Raw genomic sequence first — 21,683 nt, forward strand, 5'->3', positions numbered from 1 at the left:
AATACCTCCTCCCACCCCACTCCACTGAAAATTTTCATGCAGTTGATAGATTTCCACTCCATACGGCTAAATGCAGTGCCTTGCATAATGACAGGTTTCAGAGTAACAGCCGTGTTAGTCTGTATTCGCAAAAAGAAAAGGAGTACTCGTGGCACCTTAGAGACGAACCAATTTATTTGAGCACGAGCTTTCGTGAGCTACAGCTCACTTCATCGGATGCATACCGTGGAAACTGCAGCAGACTTTATATACACACTGTGTGTATATAAAGTCTGCTGCAGTTTCCACGGTATGCATCCGATGAAGTGAGCTGTAGCTCACGAAAGCTCGTGCTCAAATAAATTGGTTCGTCTCTAAGGTGCCACGAGTACTCCTTTTCTTTTTGCGAATACAGACTAACACGGCTGTTACTCTGAAACCAGTTTTTTCCAAGAGTGTCCTAAAATTTTTAATTTCTACTTCAACAGCAACCAGAAACAAAACAGAAGGAATAATGTTTTAATGTGTCATCCAAAAGGATGGCACTCTAGATGTGCAACACGTCACTGGCAACCTGCTTATCTTTAATTGTGTTTTTAATGAATTTCAAAAGCCAATTAATAATTCTATTGTTTATCACCACCAGCTGGTTGAATATATAACATAAAATATTTACAGCCATCAATGATCTATCTGATCACTATTTTTTTTTCCTCAAAAGTGAAGGACCACAAGGAATATTAATACTCAAGACAGACAAACTATATTCATCCAAAATCTCTGTGATCTGTAGTATCAGCTCTACCAGGCTTGGGAAACACACACATGCTTAACTAGAAGCATGAAAAAAAACCCAATGAAATGAATGGGACTGCTCACATGCTTAAAATTAAGCATGTACAAAAGCGTTTGCAGGATCAGCGCCTCAATTACTAACTTTTCTCTATAACATCTGTAGAACAACATGGCATGTACGTACTTCAATATAAAACAATAAAATGGAATTAAGAGGCTTTACACACAGATGACTGAAGGGAGAGTGACTAAAGACAATGCACCGATACACATTAAGTATGGAACCGTAACTAGATCCTAAGTTGCTGAAATTTGTTCCTCAGGGCAAAAAGGAAATTGGGTTCATTAAGTTTCCAGTGCCCAAAAAGATGCCTTGGTGGTTCCGTGGCTTGTTAACAGAGGTTAGTTTGACTGTGGATTTTCGGAGATATAACTGGAATCAGCAGAAATCATTACAGCAAACATGTCAGTTGGAACATGGTGTGTGACAAAATAAACTGCTACGAATACTGAGACAATCGCTGTCTCTATGGAAGATAACAAAGATGGCCTAACAATATATACTAGGCTAATTAAAGTGGAATTCATAATATGAACACAAAAGTAAGCTCTTGATAAACAAAATATCCCAATTTCGTCTGGTTCTTTTATATAATGCATGACAATACTGACAGCAATTTCATCTTAAATACCAGTCATAACTTGGTTGAAAAACATTACTGTGCACATCAGCTGTAACTAGCCCAAACTTCTGAACAACAACTTTATACAACTACTGAACTTAATACAGTACTTTTCATCTGTAGATCTAAAAACGCATTAAAAGGAGGGCAAATATCTACTTTACAGATGAAGAAACTGAAGTACAGAAAGAAAAATTTGTGACAATTTTTGTGGGAATTTCCTATAATATTTTTATGACTCCTATATGTGCCGTTTCCCTTTGCATCGCTACCTAGTGGGTGTGAAAGGGCCAAAGCTGCTCCTGGAGCAGCACAGGAGACATGAAGTCTGTGTATCACTGTCTGGGGTGGAATGAAGGATCATTAAAAAACTGACTGAAACTGATCCATGCCAACAAAGAATCCGGAAAGACAATGAGAACTGACACCTAACAGTAGGAAACCTCGACATGAACTCAGCTGGAAAACAAAGGAGAAAGGCATCAGGTGGCTGGAGTAAAGGCTGCCCTTTGGGGAGAAACAGGCTCTCACCTGGGACTAAGGACAAGGGAGAGACACAAAGACAGAAATGGAATGCCTCTCTATGCTAACCTAAGGACTTGCAGGTTCTGTAGCCAGGTCACTAATAAATTGTTACCTTGCTTTGAAAAGGCTGCCTGCTCTTGCTGCAAATATTCACTGAAAGAATTGCACCCTAAAGCAGAACAGTACAAGCCTCCCACAGGGTCTGTCTCAGCTGAATTCACTGCAGAGAGCTATGGAGAGAGACAGAGATTGCTGGGACCTGAAGGCCCAGTCTTAGAATCTCAAGAGGCCACAGGTCTGTCCCTGTGGAACTATGTGAGTCCTTGGAGTCCAGCATACTACCGGGGTCACTCCCAATGGACTAGCCACACGCTGGGACTTGCATCATATCCTGAAGCTCTATGATGAAAGTGACTTGTCTAAGGCCACCCAGCAGGTCTATGGAAGAGCTGGACAAATAACCAATCTTTTGACTCCCAGTCCAGTGCCATATCCACTGGACCATGCTTGTTAAGAAAATTTAAATTTAAATGTACTGAAGAACCTTGCTAATTATCAGTAATAGCTGGGAAGACTCATTATAAATGATTGAATATTGGAAAGACAAGATGGGTGGGTTGGTCTTTTTTTGGACCAACTTTTGTTGGTGAGAGAGACACAGAGCTCTTCTTCAGGTCATAAACTCGTAGTGATAGGAGTGCTGTCTCTGCTATTAAAAGTTTGCTAACGTGGGAAGAAACTGTCAGATTTCTGTGCAGATTATAGAGTCTGTGGTTTAGCAAAGTGTGGATATAAGTGAGAATCCACTGTCAGTGACAGAATGCAAATAGTTTGAGCCCTACATTTCACCACCTATTGTGCTATATTTAGCAAAGAATGTCCTCTGGGGTTTAGAAGTCAATTAATTTTTTTTTTTTAAAGAATTCCATGGAACTCAACAAAGTAAAGCTGCACAAGAGTGCTTCCACCTTGTGTCTCTGCAGAAGCAGCAATGAGCAGAAATCAAGACAAACATTTTCAGGCTTTCAAAGTGGTGCAGCTATACAAAAAGGTATTTAATAATATCCTCCTAAAACTGCTGGCCATTTGCAGATGAGAAATACTGCCATGAAGAGAAGCTGTCACTGAAAACTTTGTCTTTTCAGATGAAAAGGATACATTTTCTTAAAAGGAATCACTACAGCTTCTTGGGCTCCTTCCTCCCCCTGCCAGCTTAGGCCACCCCTTCGTGGCACTCAAAACATCCATACAGGCAACAATGAAGACCAATTAAAACCCAAGGAAATATAATCAACTTGATGTGTTTGAGGTACTTATTTTCTTTCCATCACCTTTTCTCCATTACTCGTGGAGCGTGCTAAACAGTCATTGCCAACATAATTTCATCTTCAAGAATATATTTTTTCACATCTTGGACTCAAGGAATACAAGTAATACAAAAAGGACTCAGTCCTGCAAAGTGCTGAGCATTGACCTCATTGTGAACTGTGGGTACTCAACACTTTTCGCAAGTGCTCAACACCTGCCAGAACTGAGACATAAGTCACTCCTAATCTATCACTGAACCTCTCTCTATGGGGTTTTTAAAATTTCGTACATCCATTTTCGTCGCATTCAACTGCAAGGACCATTGTAATATATTAGCACATTTAGAAGGTATCTACAACTAACATCAGAAGGATGGCAGGAAATAGATTAACTGTAATATTGTGTATTTTAGAAAACACATCTCCATAAGTATTTTACACACACATAGCTTGTTGATAATTGCTCTGGAATGGCTTACTGTTACAGCATTGCTCCATGAAACAGAAGTAAATGTCTGACAATGCACAAAGTGGTACAACATATTTATTTAAAGCTTGATGCATCAGCCTTGTATTCCAATCCTACAAATGTCATTATCGTTTTAAATATATGAATTGAGAGAGGACAAATGATTGTGTGGTGTTTTATCAAGGTTTTATTGACATGAAGATGGTGGTGAAGCCACTAATGAATTATGCAGGTCATCCTCAGAAGTGCCAATAAAATCTTTACAATCACTCTACTACATGTTTCATATTTGCTGCACAGTTTATAGAGAAACTATTTAAAAATACTTCAGAGCCTTACAATGAGACGCATTGTTACAATATTTCATTTCTGCCTGTAAAATCAAATCCCACTGGAATGCAAAGGGAGCTGCACCTAAATCCTTTAAGATCCTTTGACAAATCCAGCCTGAGTCCAACTGGTCACAACACGGAGGGAGAAGACAATGGTAACAAACAACTTACAGAGCATTACAACATTACTTTAATTTATTTTACATACACATGACAACTTTACAATTTTAAGGTCTGATATCATGTGACCTTCCTTGACTAGAAGTGTATGCTGTATGGGCCCTAAGGGAAACCTGGGAATTTCTCCTTAAACTTGCCACTGGCGCAGCACTGAATCCTTCACCTCACAGAGCAGTGAAATTTTGGACAGTAGAGAGAGTACATAAGAACAGCCATATTGCATCAGACCAATGGTCCATCCAGCCCAGTATTGTCTCTTCCAATAGTGGCCAATGCCAGGTGCTTCAGAGGGAATAAACAGAACAGGTAATCATCAAGTGATCCAAGCCCTGTCGCCCATACCCAGCTCCTGGCAAACAGAGGCTAGGGACACTACAGAGCATGGTTTGCATCCCTGTCCATCCTAGCTAATAGCCACTGATGGATCCATCCTCCAGGAACTTATCTAATCCTTACCCTGGTATAGTCTTGGCCTCACAACATCCTCTGGCATAGAGTTCCACAGACTGACTGTGCATCGTGTGAAGAAATACTTGCTTTTGTTTGTTTGAAACCTGTTGCCTATTAATTTCATTTGGTGACTCCTAGTTCTACTGTTATGAGAAGGAGAAAATAACACTTCCTTGTTTACTTTCTCCACACCAGTCATGATTTTATAGACCTCAATCATATTCCCCCTTAGTCATCTCTTTTCCAAGCTGAAAAGTCCCAGTCTTATTAATCTCTCCTCACACAGAAGCTGTTCGATACCCCTAATGTTTTTCATGCCCTTTTCTGTACCTTTTCCAATTAAAATATATCTTTTTTGAGATGGTGCGGCCACATCTGCACGCAGTATTCAAGAAAATACTCCATGTCTAGTTGGCAGCCGGTGTCAAGTGGAGTGTCCCAAGGGTCGGTCCTGGGGCCGGTTTTGTTCAATATCTTCATTAATGATCTGGAGGATAGTGTGGACTGCACCTTCAGCAAGTTTGCAGATGACACTAAACTGGGAGGAGAGGTAGATACACTGGTGGATAGGGATAGGATACAGAGGGACCTAGACAAATTGAGGATTGGGCCAAAAGAAATCTGATGAGGTTCAACAAGGACAAGTGCAGAGTCCTGCACTTAGGATGGAAGAATCCCATACACTGCGACGGACTGAATGGCTAGGCAGCAGTTCTGCAGAAAAGGACCTAGGGGTTACAGTGGACAAGAAGCTGGATATGAGTCAGCAGTATCCCCTTGTTGCCAAGAAGGCCAATGGCATATAAGTAGGGGCATTGCCAGCAGATCGAGGGTTGTGATCATTCCCCTCTATTTGCCATTGGTGAGGCCTCATCTGGAGTACTGTGTCCAGTTTTGGGTCCCACACTACAAAAAGGATGTGGAAAAATTGGAAAGAGTCCAGCGGAGGGCAACAAAAAGGATTAGGGGGCCGGAGCACATGACTTATGCGGACAGGCTGAGGGAACTGGCATTGTTTAGTCTGCAGAAGAGAACAATGAGGGGGGATTTGATAGCTGCTTTCAACTACCTGAAAGGGGGTTCCAAAGAGGATGGATCTAGACTGTTCTCAGTGGTAGCTGATGACAGAACAAGGAGTAATCGTCTCAAGTTGGAGTGGGGGAGGTTTAGGTTGGATGTTAGGAAAAACTTTTTCACTAAGAGGGTGGTGAAGCACTGGAATGGGTTACCTAGGGAGGTGGTGGAATCTCTTTCCTTAGAGGTTTTCAAGGTCAGGCTTGACAAAGCCCTGGCTCGGATGATTTAGTTGGGGATTGGTCCTGCTTTGAGCAGGGGGTTGGACTAGAACCTCCTGTCCCTCCCAACCCTGAGATTCTATGATTCTATGATTCTATGCTTCTAAAATATAATATTGCTTCTATACAAGTGCATGGCATACCATGCACTTATATAGAAGCAATATTATACTTTCTGTCTTATTATCTATCCCTTTCCTAATCATCCCCAACATTTAATTAGCTTTTTTGACCATTGCTGTACACTGAGTGGCTGTTTCCAGAGAACAATGAGTCCAAGATCTCTTTTCTGAGTGGTAACAGCCAATTTAGACCCCATCATTTTATATATATACTTGGGATTATGTTTTCCAATGTGCATTACTTTGCATTTGTCAATATGGAAATTAATCTGCCATTTTGTTGCCCAGTCCTCCAGTTTTGTGAGATCCCTTTGTAATTCTTTGCAGTCTGCTTTAGACTTAACTATCTTGAGTAGTTTAGTATCATCATCTGCAAATTTTGCCACCTCATTATTTTAAAAACAGTTACCTACCTTTCATAACTGTTGCTCTTCAAAATGTGTTGTTCATTTCCATTCCATTCTAGGTGTGCGCACACCCACGTGCGCGGTTGTCGGAGATTTTTGCCTTCACAGTATCCGAAGGGCCAGCTTTGGAGCCTCCCTGAGTGCCGCGCTGATGCGTTGGTATATCAGGTGCTGCCAGCCCTACGCCCTCTGAGTTCCTTCTTGCCGGCAACTCCAACAAAGGGGCAAGAGAGCGGGTATTGGAATGGACATGAGCAACACATTTCGAAGAACAACAGTTATGAAAGGTAGGTAACCCTTTTTTCTTCTTCAAGTGTTTGCTCATGTCAATTCTATTCTAGGTGACTCACAAGCAGCGTTCCCTCTAATTTTTCCCACCCATGTGCAGAATGAATTCTGTTATGTCCACAAATATGGAGGTGATGTGTAACACATCACCTCCATGTTGGCGCACATAACACAATTCATGTGGCAGAGTGGGGCCAAGGGGTTCAGAGTGTGGGAGGGGGCTCAGGGCTGGGGCAGAGTGTTGGGGTGCAGCTGGGGACGCGGGGGTCAGGGTTGGGACAGACAGTTGAGGTGTGGGGGGTGAGGGCGCAGTGGGGCTCCCCAGGGCTATGGTGGGGAGAGAGGACTCCCCTGCCCCCACGCTCTCTCCCTGCAGCAGCACCTGGGCTGGGGTGGGGGAGAGGCGCCTCTCCAGGCCGTGGCAGATCCAGGCCAGCCTAGGTTCAGGCCGGGGAAGGGTGCGCCTGTTGCCTGTCAGGTTTGGTGCTGGGCTGCGGCAGGGCACCTGTCCCCCGGTCGCATCAGATTTGGCACTGGGCTGGGTTGGGGTGAGGAGAGGGGCGATGCAGCAGGTCTGGGGCTAGGGGATAGGTAGCTGTGCGGCCACACAGCTTAGAGGGAACTAGCTCACAAGCAGTATCAATGGAGGTGGACTCAGAGTTCAGAGTCTTGCAGCTTGCAGCACTGTTTGGCCCGAATACACTGTTCTGAGGCCTAGCACACGAACCTTTTCCATTTGGCCAGGTAAGCTGCTCTGGTGAAGGGTTTCCTGCTACCCAGTAAGACCTGCTGAACATGGGCTGAGCATGCCCATTTGTCCACACTTAGCCATGCAGTAGCCAAGCCACCAAGTGCAGCGCCACCAGGTTTGGGTGCAAAAGGCTGCCGTAGTTCTGGGATAGCAGATCCAGCCAGAGGGGCAGCTGCAGTGGGGAGGCTACCGAACGCAGCAATGTGCCAAACCAGTGCTGGCAAGGTCATGTGGGGGCTATTAGGATAATTCTTGCCCTGTATTGCTTGATCTTCACAAGAACTCTGTGAATCAACAGCACTAGCGGGAAGGCATACATTAGCACTCCCGACCAAGGAATGAGAAAGGCTTCCGACAGGGAGCCCCTGTCTATCCCCCCTATTGAACAAAACATATGGCACTTTCTGCTCCGCCTGGATGCGAGCAGGTCCACCTGGGGAGTCCCCCACCCCTGGAAGATGGAGCGACCACTTGTGGTGAGACGAGAAAGTCCTGCTGAGGAGATCTGCCAAGATGTTCCTGGTTCCAGACAGGTGTGTGGCTATCAGATGGATGGCATGCCGCACACAATGATGGAGAGCTTCTTGACAAAGGGCCGAAGACCTGACACCACCCTGCCTGTTGATGTAATACAATGGCGATATTGTCCATCAGGACCTGCACCACATCTGCCTTCAGGTGGGGTAAGGAAGCCTGGCAGGCCAGAATAACTGCTCTTAGCTCCCTGACATTGATGTGGAGGGTCAGATCATCCTGCAACCAGTGGCCCTGGGTGCTCAGCTAGCCCAAGTTGCCTCCCCAGCCCAGGTCCAAAGCTTCAGAGGCCAGGGTCAATGATGGGGATGGGATTACAAAGGGGACTCCCTCCAACACCGATCCGGGGTCTAACCACCAATCCAGGGACGACCTGATGTGGTCCGGCACCCTGACTACCTGGTCTAGGTCATGCCTGTTGGGGATGTAGACAGACGCCACCCATGCTTGCAGAGGCCGGAGATGGAGCCGAGCATGGCTGACCACATACGTACACACCGCCATGTGGCCCAACAGCCGCAGGCAGGTGTGAGCCATGGTGAGCTGGTTGTTCTTTACATGTGAGATCACGGCCGATATGGCCTGAAAATGAGCTTCTGGAAGGAAGGCTCTTGCTTGTGTGGAGTTGAGAACTGCCCCAATGAACTCTATTTGCTAGACAGGCATTAAGATGGATTTTTTCTCATTTATTAACAGGCCCAGGTCGTGGCAGGTGGAACATACCAGATTGAGGCTCCTCTGCACTTGCTCCCGAGACCTGCCTTTGATGAGCCAGTCATCGAGATATGGGAAGACCTGGACCCCTTGACATCTCAGGTAAGCAGCCACTGGCGCCATACATTTTGTGAACACCCTCAGGGCCGATGAGAGGCCAAAGAGAAGCGCCATGACTTGAAAATGGCATCTGCCCACTATGAAATGGAGGAAATGTCTGTGACCTTGGAAATATGGAAATAAGCATCCTTCAAGTCAAGGGTGGCGTGTACGAGTCTCCTGGATCCAGGGAGGGGATGATGGAGGCCAGGAAGACCATGCGAAACTGCAACTTTTTGAGAGACTTGTTAAGGTGATGCAGGTCCAGAATGGGTCTGAGGTCCCGTTTTGCTTTTGGGATTAGGAAGTAGTGGGAATAGAACCCTTTTCCCTTTATGTCCTGAGGGACCTCCTCCACTGCCCCTAGGTACAGGAGGTTCTCAGCCTCTTAGACGAGTAGTTACTTGTGAGAACGGACCCAGAAGAGGGGAGGTGGGAGGGAGGGGTGGCCAAAAATTGCAGGGGATAGCCCCGAGATACTATGTCCACCACCCACTGGTCCGAGGTGACCCACGACCAGGCCGAACGGTAGGGACGAAGATGGACGAGGAAAGAACAAGGTGGATCTGGGGAACTGACTGGGGCGTTGCTCTCGAGTGAACCTTCAAAATGAACGCTTCTGGTCCCTGGGACGTTTGGCTGGGCTGCGAGGGTGAGTGGAGGAGGAAGGGCGGCAACGACTAAAGCTCATTTCTCTATCCCTTCTCCTTGCAGGTCCTTGATGAGGCTGCCGGTCTTGGCGGCAGGGGGAGTGGAACTCTTTCCATGCAGACTGCGGCATATGCATGCCCAGAGAGTGCAGAGTGGCCCGAGTGTCCGAGAGACCTTTCCCATTGAATGGGAAGTCCTGGATAGAGGTCTGCATCTCTTGGGACAGACCAGTGGTGTGAAGCCAGGAGCTGCACCTCATGAAAACCGCCGCCGCAACTACCCTAGCCACTGAATCTGCCACATTCCATGCCATCTGGAAAGCACACCTAGCTTCGACAGTGCCTCTAAAGGGGGCGCCACACCTGGCCCTACAGATACCGCTAAGGCAAAAATCTACGACGACGGCGCACATGCACACACAGAATGGAATAGACATGGGCAAGCACTCAAAGAACCACCCTTTTTCCAGATCATTTATGAATATGTTGAACAGTGCTGGACACAATACAGATCCCTAAGGGGATATCACTATTTACCTCTGTCCATTCTGAAAACTAATAATTTATTCCTAATCTTTGCTTCCTATCTTTTAACTAGTTACTGATCCATGAGAGGACCTTCCCTCTTATCCCATGACAGCTTACTGTGCCTAAGAACCTTTAGTGAGGGACCTTGTCAAAGGCTTTCTGAAAATCTAAGTACACTATATCCACTGGATCACCCTTGACCACATGCTTGTTGACTCCCTCAAAGACTTCTAGAAGATTGGTGAGACATGATTTCCCTTTACAAAAACCATGTTGACAATGTCCCAACAAATCATGTTAATCTATGTGTCTGATAATTCTGTTCTTTCCTATAGAAAGAAGAAATTTCACATGTTGGGGAAGAGGGACAGAAGAAAACATGCCATTTTTTAAAACAATTTATTTGTGAAGCTCCTCAGAGATTTGAAATGTTAGAAACAGTCCTTTTGGAATTTGATTATTAGGTAGAATGAAGATGAGGTGGCCAAAAGCCCGAGGTGAACTGAATTAATTGTATGGATATCTCCACAACAGGCAAGTGGTACATGTGATTGCATCTTTGTATATACATTATACATTCAAACACATACACACACCTTTTAGCACAGTGTATATTGCTCACTGGCATACTACAAAAGTTGCAGTATGCAATCTATTATAGTTATTGTTACATTAATGACATTAACTATAAATTACTCACCCATTTGCCTGGAGAAGGATATGGTATTTTTGTTTGTTTTTTAAACGAGTAAAGTAGCATTACTTTTTCATCATCATGGGAGTAATGTTTGTATCTGGGCTGGTAAATTTTTGTGATGATAATGCACATCTGGTTTAACAGTTATTTAAATACCCGATGCACAAAGGCTCTCCGTTCCACAACTATCATTTAGGGTCTAGAAAACCACTGGAGAAAACAAACAAATATATGATGGCTGATTTCTTATGACAGAGTATCTCGTGTTCTTCCACTCCTCATTCATAAAGAGAAATGTCAGAATACAAATAAGTAACTACATAATTATACTGGATGAACTGAGATGTTCCATTGCAACAGAAAGTAGAGTTAAACTGCAATGTGGAGCATGGACCTCATTCTCCATTGCCTTGAACCTTTTGAAGTAATTTATATCTTACAAAGTAGGTGTAAAAAGTTACCATTCCAATTTGCTAGCATTTTACAGCCAATTAGCACAGAAAGTCTGTGCCCTTAGAGGGAACCAAGTATTGATGTTCTGCCCACTTTGGTGTAGGGGTGCAGGAGGCTAGCGTATGCCACACTGCCTAACATGTATGGCACCGCCATGCAGTATGGTGGTGGGGATGGGTAAGGCTGTATGAGAGGGACCAGAAAGTTGAAGGATGTCCAGGAATTGGTACTGAGGGTCTTAAACATCTTTCACTGGAAGGTTGAGGGCAGTAGCCATGTGATGGAGCAGGGACTGATATTGCATGTGGTCACCAGGTGTGAGACGGAACGTGGAATAAAGGCATTTTCTAGTGACAAAGTGCTTGTAGGGATGGGCGGTTCTGGAGGTGTCACCAGGACCGGCAGTGCTGATGGAGCAGGACCATCCAAGGGTTCATCCTGGATATGGCAGTATGGGAAGGAGATGCACGGTGTGGGCGATGTATACCACGATGATGCTAGGGGTACCATGAGGGCCAGTTAGGTCAGGAGTAGGGTTTGCCATGCATCGACGTTGCCTGTGGGTTTCTGGACTAGGAGTCAGATGCAGGAATGTAGTCCAGAGGGTGCCAAGGATCAGGACTGTAAGAGCAGGCCAGGGAAAAGGCCGTGTCCGGTTCGGTAGACCAGTCAGACTCCAAGGGTTCTGGAAAGGGAGGAGCTGTCGGCGCTGGTGGAACCAATGGTGCCAGGCATGGCGGAGGAGGACGGTTGAAGAGCAAGAGGGGCTCGTCTGTCCTGGAGCCAGTGGAGAATGACGGAGGACAAGGGGTTCATCAACTAGAGAAGGGAGTACAGAGTGCAGGGGAGTACCTGCGAAGGGTAGCCGAAGTTCTGCTGACAGCGTGAGAGGCGATAGACAGCCTGGAGTGCCTGGGACCGGATGCATCAAGCCTAAGGGTCCCAATGGAGTTGACAGTGCCAAGAGCGAGGTAGAAGGTCCCACTGCTGGACTACATGGGGCTGATGGTAAGTGGTGGCATTAGGAACGGTGTTGCGTGCGCACTCTTAGGGGCTGAAGTCAAAGCCAGAACTTCTGTTGCAGCATACGACTTCTCACCCAACCAATCGCAGCTCGTGGAAGAAATGTGTTGTTCTGAGGTGGTCACGGTCAGGGAGCCGCCCTTGTGCCTGTGCTTCTTGTGCACGCGGTCGGGCTTCAGTGGATGCGGCAGTGCTGCATATGAGGAGCCAAGTGTGGCACTTACCGCCAGTGACGGGTGTCACTCTGGTGGTTCCATTGGAGCCAGGTCTTGTTGCGCATGTGGGCACATTGCCTCCTCTATTAAAAAGTTATGGAGATGAAGTGCATGAGCTTCTCAGGTCCGTGATGGAAATGAGTGGCAAATGGAGCAGCAGGAAACTATATGGGCTTCACCCAGGCAGTAGAGACAACAGGTGAGCTCGTCACTCACTGAGAAGGAGCGAGGGCACAAGGTGCAGTTTTTGAAGCTGGCTTGATGGGATTGGGCCGGGAAGGGTGGAGAAGTCCCCAAAGGGGAAAGTCCAATAAAATAACCTAACTATATACTAAGAATGTAAAACTATTGAACTAAAGAGGAGGAAAATGGGAATTATATACAGTTAAAAAGGGTCGAACACAATACTCTTAGGTGACTAAGAAGACGTAGGAACAAAGGGTTCCAACTGTGGCCATGCAGCGGTAAAAGGGAACTGGAGCGGCGTTGACCGTGCAGTATCTTAAAGCCTGGGATGCGCCACTTGCCGACGCAAGACACACATGGTGGTGGTGGTGGTGGGGGCAACGGACACTACTATGAACAGTTACAGCTTTGGCACACGGTGCGCATGCACACTAGCATTTGTCATTCATATAAGGACCAGCACTTGAAGAAGAATCAGGACTTCAAGGAAGATTACACAAAACCTGAGGAATATTTTTTTCCATATTCCTAAAAACATTTTTTCAGAGACTGTGTGTTGGGCTATTTACCAATAATGAAATTAAAGCATTAAAATCTTCATAATAAAAAAACCAAAACATTGTATATAATAATTTTGAATTTAAACTATGGTAGATCTAAAAGCAAACTACAATCCTATAATTTAGGAGCTGATCATATAAATTGTTACTTACACAAGTAGTCCTATTCCACTATTGAACCAATGAAGAAATTAAATGTGTGTTATGAAACGGCTGAGACTGAGAGAAGACTGTTATTGCAAGAGCAATGACAAATTTAAAACAGGAGAAGACAGAAGAAAATTATTAACTGAAAAATATCTGATGTTATACAGATGGTGAAAAGCCTGTTTAGATCCAGCATGCAAATTATTTACAGGAATATGGCATAATTTTCAGCCATCTCACAGCTTTTCACAGAAGTAATTTAATATCAGAAAATAATACAGTAGATGTAATTAATTAATGCCATTACACATTTATAAATGCATTTGTGAAAGGGTAAAATATAAATTGACAGAAAATCATAATGATTTTTTCCTGTTCAAGTTCACTTTGTCTCTGTATATAACAGGTTTTAAAACCTCTTAGGAACTTCTTATGCAGGGGTAGTCAATTATTTTGTGTCATGGTCCACATTTCTTGGTCAAGGTACAGTCAAGGTGCTGACTCCAGAGAAAATAATATAAAAAACCCAATAATAATAAGTAAATAAAAGATTTCAGGGTCTGTTCTAAAGTCTCTGGCAGTCCGAATTTGCCCCACGGTCCGCCTATTGACTACACCTGTTCTGATGCCTTGAAAGCTGAAGTGGTCTATCTGTGACTGAAACTCTTCTGAAAGTAGCAGTAAGACCAATGCAGAAGGAAAGGTCTAGAAGTGAAAGGTAAATACTGTAAGTGTAATGAAATTACAAGTAAAATTTTGCCCACGGATACTTCACTGTAGTCTAATGGGAACCATATTTGATCATCCAAGGGCAGAATCTGGTCCTATAGGTTTCAGGCTGGCAGCCTTTAAAATAGTTCTGATATGTGAAAAATTATGTGTAATATCAGAAAAATCTTTAATTTTTCTCATTTTCTCTTGTCCTTCAATAACAAAAAATGAGTAAACTTTCAGTTTCATGTAAAGAGTATTTTACAAAATTAACCCCCCAACACAGACACAAATCTTGCAGTACGCACTGTTGATTAATGGAAATAACACACTTAGGTGACAGGTTTCAGAGTGGTAGCTGTGTTAGTCTGTATCAGCAAAAAGAACGAGGTGTACTTGTGGCACCTTAGAGACTAACAGATTTATTTGGGCATAAGCTTTCGTGGGCTAAAACCCACTTTCAGATGCATGCAGTGGAAAATACAGTAGGAAGATATATATACACAGAGAACATGAACAAATGGGTGTTGCCATACCAACTATAATGAGACTAATCAATTAAGGTGGGCTATCATCAGCAGGAGAAAAAAACTTTTGTAGTGATAATCAGGGTGGCCCATTTCCAACAGTTGACAAGAAGGTGTGAGTAACAGTAGGGGGAAAATTAGCATGGGGAAATAGTTTTTACTTTGTGTAATGACCCATCCACTCCCAATCTTTTTTCAAGCTTAATTTAATGGTGTCCAGTTTGCAAATTAATTCCAATTCTGCAGTCTCTCATTGGAGTCTGTTTTTGAAGTTTTTTTGTTGGAGTACTGCGACTTTTAGGTCTGTAATTGAGTGACCAGGGAGGTTGAAGTGTTCTCCGACTCGTTTTTGAATGTTGTTATTCTTGACATTTGATTTGTGTCCATTTATTCTTTTACGTAGAGACTGTCCAGTCTGGCCAATGTACATGGCAGAGGGACATTGCTGGCACATGATGGCATATATCACATTGGTAGATGTGTAGGTGAACGATCCTCTGATAGTGTGGCTGATGTGATTAGGCCCTATGATGGTGTCACCTGAATAGATAGGAGGACACAGTTGGCAACGGGCTTTGTTGCAAGGATAGGTTCCTCGGTTAGTGTTTTTGTTGTGTGGTATGTGGTTGCTGGTGAGTATTTGCTTCAGGTTGGGGGGCTGTCTGTAAGCAAGGCCTGGCCTGTCTCCCAAGATCTATGAGAGTGAGGGATTGTCCCTCAGGATAGGTTGTAGATCCTTGATAGAGAGGTTTTAGTTGGGGGCTGAAGGTGACGGCTAGGCGTTCTGTTACTTTCTTTGTTGGGTCTGTCCTGGAGTAGATGACTTCTGGGTATTCTTCTGGCTCTGTCTATCTGTTTCTTCACTTCAGAAGGTGGGTATTGTACTTGTAAGAATACTTGATAGAGATCTTGTAGGTGTTTGTCTCTATCTGAGGGACTGGAGCAAATGTGGTTGTATCTTAGAGCTAGGCTGTAGACAATGGATCATGTGATGTGTTCTGGATGAAAGTTGGAGGCATGTAGGTAAGTATAGTGGTCAGTAGGTTTCCGGTATAGGGTGGTGTTTATGTGACCATCGCTTATTAGCACTGTAGTGTCCAGGAAGTGGATCTCTTGTGTGGACTGGTCCAGGCTGAGGTTGATGGTGGGATGGAAATTGTTGAAATCATGGTGGAATTCCTCAGGGGCTTCTTTTCCATGGGTCCAGATGATGAAGAGGTCATCAATATAGCGCAAGTAGAGTAGGGGCGTTAGGGGACGAGAGCTGAGGAAGCGTTGTTCTAAGTCATAGAATCATAGAATATCAGGGTTGGAAGGGACCCCTGAAGGTCATCTAGTCCAACCCCCCGCTCGAAGCAGGACCAATTCCCAGTTAAATGTATCATCAATGTAGTGCAAGTAGAGTAAAGGCGTTAGGGGACGAGAGCTGAGGGAGTGTTGTTCTAAGTCAGCCATAAAAATGTTGTCATACTGTAGGGCCATGCGGGTACCCATAGCAATGCTGCTGACTTGAAGGTATACATTGTCCCCAAATGTGAAACAGTTGTGGGCGAGGACAAAGTCACAAAGTTCAGCCTCCAGGCTTGCTGTGACATTATCGGGGATACTGTTCCTGACGGCTTGTAGTCCATCTTTGTGTGGAATCTTGGTGTAGAGGGCTTCTACGTCCATATTGGCCAGGATGGTGTTTTCTGGAAGATCACCGATGAACTGTAGTTTCCTTAGGAAGTCAGTGGTGTCCCGAAGATAGCTGGGAGTGCTGGTAGCGTAGGGCCTGAGGAGGGAGTCTACATAGCCAGACAATCCTGCTGTCAGGGTGCCAATGCCTGAGATGATGGGGCGTCCAGGATTTCCAGGTTTATGGATCTTGGGTAGCAGATAGAAGACCCCTGCTCGGGGTTCCAGGGGTGTGCCTGTGCAGATTTGTTCCTGTGCTTTTTCAGGGAGTTTCTTGAGCAGATGGTGTAGTTTATTTTGGTAACCCTCAGTGGGATCAGAGGGTAATGGCCTGTAGAATGTGGTGTCAGAGAGCAGCCTAGCAGCCTCTTGTTCATATTCCGACCTATTCATGATGACGACTGCACCTCCTTTGTCAGCCTTTTAGGTTATGATGTCAGAATTGTTCCTGAGGTTGTGGTGCTTTAGCAACATTTGGTCCTGTTAATTATTAAATAAACCTATGCATAATATTATACCCAACATTACTTTAGAATAGCTAAATGCAAATCATCCACTGATTCACAAATTTTCCACCCTTTATGTTTTCAGAAACAACAATCTTCCACGTAAAATGAAGCAAATGCAGCAAATAAAAAAAAAATGGGTGAACTAATCCATTTAAAGTTAGAATCACAAAGTTCTTATAGGAGAGTTTAAACCAAATGTAGTTAACAATTCTGGGACAAAAATGCAGGCTTTAGAAGTAATTACAGAGGTTTTGCATCTAATTTCTGGGTTCCAAATCATTCATAAACAATTTTCAACCTTCCTAGACTACTATGTATAGTTTTGTTTTTTTAAAACCAGAAATATTGAAATATGGTATAACAATAAAGTCTCTTGAGCAGGGAAGACCATTTTACTTATGTGACGGGGTATATTGTAACATTGCTTTCGTAGTGGAAAATGGATGCACTGTTAAAATTAAGTTAGGATGGGTAGATCTAGTGTGTTACATTTGGCATTTCAGCCATCTAAAGCACGTAAGTGTCCAACTCATTTATCACTTTCAGAAATATTATTTTTTGACACTGTTGTCCAAAATGCAAGGCTATGAAATAGCTTGCTCAGAAGGTTCACATTCAAGGATTGATGAATATTACAGCTGTTTTTGGTGCAGGATGACAAATCAAAAGAAGCTGGTTGTTCAGCCAGCCAGCTGGTGTTAGAGAGAAGGAGAGTGATGTCTTTCAGGTTTCCTGGCTGGACACACATGGGGTGCAGTTCTGTCCCCTGCCCCCATTGAAACAAAATAAACCAGAAGCTGATTTAAAGTGAACAAATCCTAAGATATATTTAATAAATAACACATTCTTATGGAACATCTAATAACCTATCCCTTATATGAAGATCAGAGTTACATAGTATAACAAACAGTAATAACCTCATTAGTTTTACTGGATGTGCTTATTAATTAAGGATTAACGTTCTCTGATTAAACCAGTGGTGATTTGGTACAAGCTAGATCCAGGGGTGGGGACAGAGGGAAGGTAAAGGAACTACACTGAATAAAAATGGTACCCAATAACCCCCCTTTCTCTCTGTCCTCAAGTTTAATGCATGCTGGACCATAATGTCAAGAACTTACCTGGTACAGGGTTCTTCCTGGAGTTTAAATTCTGAGACTCTGCATTCTCCTCCGGTTGCCCATCTGCTTCCACCTCTTCTTTCTTTTGAGTATCTTTTACAACTTCATTAAGGGTAGTTCTTCTGCTCTCCTCTCCATCTAAATCTCCCTGAACAGCAGAGAGGGCAATTGGAGATGGAAGAAGAAGACGAGGAGGAAGAGGAGGGGAAGGAGGTGTTGTAGTGGTAACAGCAGCAGAAACAGGAATAGGAGGAGTTAGAGGAGGAGAGGGAGAGGTGGAAAGAGCAATGGAAGATGGTACACTTTCCACTTCTGCAGGAAGGCCTTCCAAAATCTCAAATTCAAGAGTCAATGGTGCAACTTCCTGTTGAACTATTTCTGCTATGCCATCTGTAGCAGTTACTTTTTCATTAACTCCATTAATTTCATTAATTAGATTAGTACTAGCAGTCACTGGAATATCACTAGTTGCTACAGTACTAGGCTCCTTGCACGTATCAGCATCAACCTCTTCTATTGGTGAAGGGTCTGATTCTTCTGTGCAGGGTGTGGCACTGGATATAGGCATTGTTTCCTCTTTCGGGGAAGTTAGTTCACAGCTCTCCTCTGAGTCAACTGTGAATGTAGATTTACTAGAAGCAGCAGCAGCAATAGGAACAAGAGGGACTGGTGATGCAGCAAGAGGAAGTTCTGGTGGTGGTTCCTCAGAGGCAGCCTCAGAGGTCTGGTCAGCTTGATCTTTTTTCTCCCCACTAGGCTCTGGTCTGAGGACTGGGGAAGGAGATTTTAATACTGAATCTGGTTTTGGCTTCTCTTCTAGGGAAGAAAAAAAAACAACATTACAAGGACAGATTACAGAGTAGCAGCTGTGTTAGTCTATATCTGCAAAAAGAACAGGAGGACTTGTGGCACCTTAGAGACTAACCAATTTATTAGAGCATAAGCTTTCGTGAGCTACAGCCCACTTCATCGGATGCCTAGAATGAAACATATAGTAAGAAGATATATATATACATACATATAAGCTGGAAGTTTCCATACAAACTGTAAGAGGTTAATTAGTTAAGATAAGCTATTATCAGCACGAGAAAAAAACTTTTGTAGTGATAATCAAGATGGCCCATTTAGACAGTTGACAAGAAGGTGTGAGGATACTTAACTTAGGGAAATAGATTCAATATGCGTAATGACCTAGCCACTCCCAGTCTCTATTCAAACCCAAGTTAATGGTATCTAGTTTGCATATTAATTCAAGCTCAGCAATTTCTCCTTGGAGTCTGTTTTTGAAGCTTTTCTGTTGCAAAATTGGACAAAAGGACAGATTAGTTTACCAATTTAGTTTTAACTAGCCATGCTTAGGGTCCTTTTCACTGCTCCACTCTGTGTTCTGTCCATTATTCCAGGAGCTCCTTGGAAGAACTGCAGAAGCAGCAGCTAACCTTTAAATCTAAAGTGAGAACCAAGACTCTCGGGGAACTTTAATCTTTAATGGACAGTTGAAGTTTTAAGAACAAAAGTCTTTTCAAGAAATCACCCTTTTCTTGAGCAAAGCATACTTAGAAACCTTAACTACGGAAGACAGGTTTGTTAATTCTGGAAACCTACAGAGATTTTGTTGCTCAAAACAGGACTCTTCTTCCTAAAAATGACAATGAACACAAAACAAAAATAAACGTAAGTTAAATTCTAGGGAAGAGGACAGAATGGCTTAGTAGATGGCGTGTAACACTGAGACCCAGGAACTACAACATTCTGAAATTCATTCTAAAAATGAATCCCTCTGTGACCTTGAGCAAGTCACAACTCTAACTTTCTCTATTTGTAAAATGGGAATACTACTATTTGCCAACCTGAGTAGACTGTTGTGATGATTAGTAATTTGTTTATTGCTTTAAGGATGCAAAACAGCATGCTATTATTAAGAAGTGATATAATTTGACAAGTAATCATAGAATCTCAGGGTTGGAAGGGACCTCAGGAGGTCATCTAGTCCAACTCCCTGCTCAAAGCAGAACCAAGCCCCAACTAAATCATCCCAGCGAGGACTTTCTCAAGCCTGATCTTAAAAACTTCTAAGGAAGAAGATTCCACCACCTCTCTACGTAACGCATTCCAGTGTTTTACCACTCTCCTAGTGAAAAAGTTTTTCCTAATATCGAACTTAAACGTCCCCCACTGCAACTTGAGACGATTACTCCTTGTTCTGCCATCTGGTACCACTGAGAACAGTCTAGATCCATCCTCTTTGGAACCCCCTTTCAGGTAGCTGAAAGCAGCTATCAAATCCCCCCTCATTCTTCTCTTCCACAGACTAAACAATCCCAGTTTTCTCAGCCTCTCCTCATAAATCATGTGTTCCACTCCCCTAATCCTTTTTGTTACCCTCTGCTGGACTCTCTCCAATTTTTCCACATCCTTCTTGTAGTGTGGGGATCAAAACTGGACACAGTACTCCAGATGAGGCCTCACCAATGTCGAATAGAGGGGAACAATCACGTCCCTTGATCTGATGGCAATGCCCCTACTTATACATCCCAAAATGCCATTGACCTTCTTGGCAACAAGGGCATACTGTTGACTCATATCCAGCTTCTCGTCCACTGTCACCCCTAGGTCCTTTTCTGCAGAACTGCTGCTTAGCCATTCGGTCCCTAGTCTGTAGCGGTGCATGGGATTCTTCAGTCCTAAGTGCAGGACTCTGCACTTATCCTTGTTGAACCTCATCAGATTTCTTTTGGCCCAAACCTCTAATTTGTCTAGGTCCCTCTGTATACTATCCCTACCCTCCAGCGTATCTACCTCTCCTCCCAATTTAGTGCCATCTTCAAACTTGCTGAGGGTGCAATCCACACCATCCTCCACATCATTGATGAAGATATTGAACAAAACCGGCCCGAGCACCAACCCTTGGGGCACTCCGCTTGATACCGGCTGCCAACTAGACATGGAGCCATTGATCACTACCCATTGAGCCCGACAATCTAGCCAACTTCCTATCCACCTTATAGTCCAACAATAATAAAAAAATAAGTTTCTAAATTCCTCAGACCTTCAGGATATCAGAAAAGACTTATTACACTCTACCTTTACACTTTTGTTTTAAATTCTAGCAGTGAAAATTAAAATTTATCCCAGGTAAAACTGAAAATGAAGGGGATTTAAGTATGGTTTCCACTGAAGAGAGGTTCTATTTCATTTTGAGGTATGCTAGTGAAAGAGATCAGGTTGGGTTGGAAAAAGTAAGGTGAATTACCATATCATAATGCATTATTTGAGACGTGTGGTCCCTATGGGTATTTACTGTGGTTGCACACGCACCCTATGTGCCTGTGACCAGAAGATTTTTCAGTAGCAGTTGGTCCATACCTGTGCCCTATACCTCCCTGTGGCCTGAACCAAGGGCATAAAAGGCACCAACCACCTGCCCAGTTCCTACACTACAGTGAATAAAGTGAAGATTCAAGCAGAGGGGATGGAGGGCAGGTCGTGAATACCCACAGGGACCGCACAGCTCCAACTCCAGTTACTATAAGTTTTTTTTTTGTTTTTGAGTGCTTGTCCCTAAGGGTGTTTACTGTGGGCGACTCCCAAACAGTACTCATTGAGGAGGAGGGTGTGAGGAAGTATGTTACACCACAGATAGAAAGATCGTTGAACCAAAGGAGGAATCCATGGATGAAGCTTGAACAAGGACATAATGTCTAGTAAGAGTGTGTATTAAGCCCCATTCACTACTCTACAGATTTCTA

General features: G+C 43.8%; 1 protein-coding gene across 17 annotated transcripts in view; it reads right to left on the reverse strand.

The window, feature by feature from the left end:
* Positions 1-21,683, reverse strand: part of EIF4G3 (eukaryotic translation initiation factor 4 gamma 3) — a 441,067-nt gene that overhangs the window by 124,941 nt on the left and 294,443 nt on the right. For all 17 annotated transcript variants that reach the window (XM_073316601.2, XM_073316590.2, XM_073316588.2 and 14 more), the window contains one exon: positions 17,935-18,750. In XM_073316601.2, the coding sequence (XP_073172702.1) occupies positions 17,935-18,750 (816 nt within the window). The remainder of the gene's footprint in view (positions 1-17,934; positions 18,751-21,683) is intronic.

This window comes from Lepidochelys kempii, chromosome 18 (assembly GCF_965140285.1).
Source record: "Lepidochelys kempii isolate rLepKem1 chromosome 18, rLepKem1.hap1, whole genome shotgun sequence".
Taxonomy (NCBI): domain Eukaryota; kingdom Metazoa; phylum Chordata; order Testudines; family Cheloniidae; genus Lepidochelys; species Lepidochelys kempii.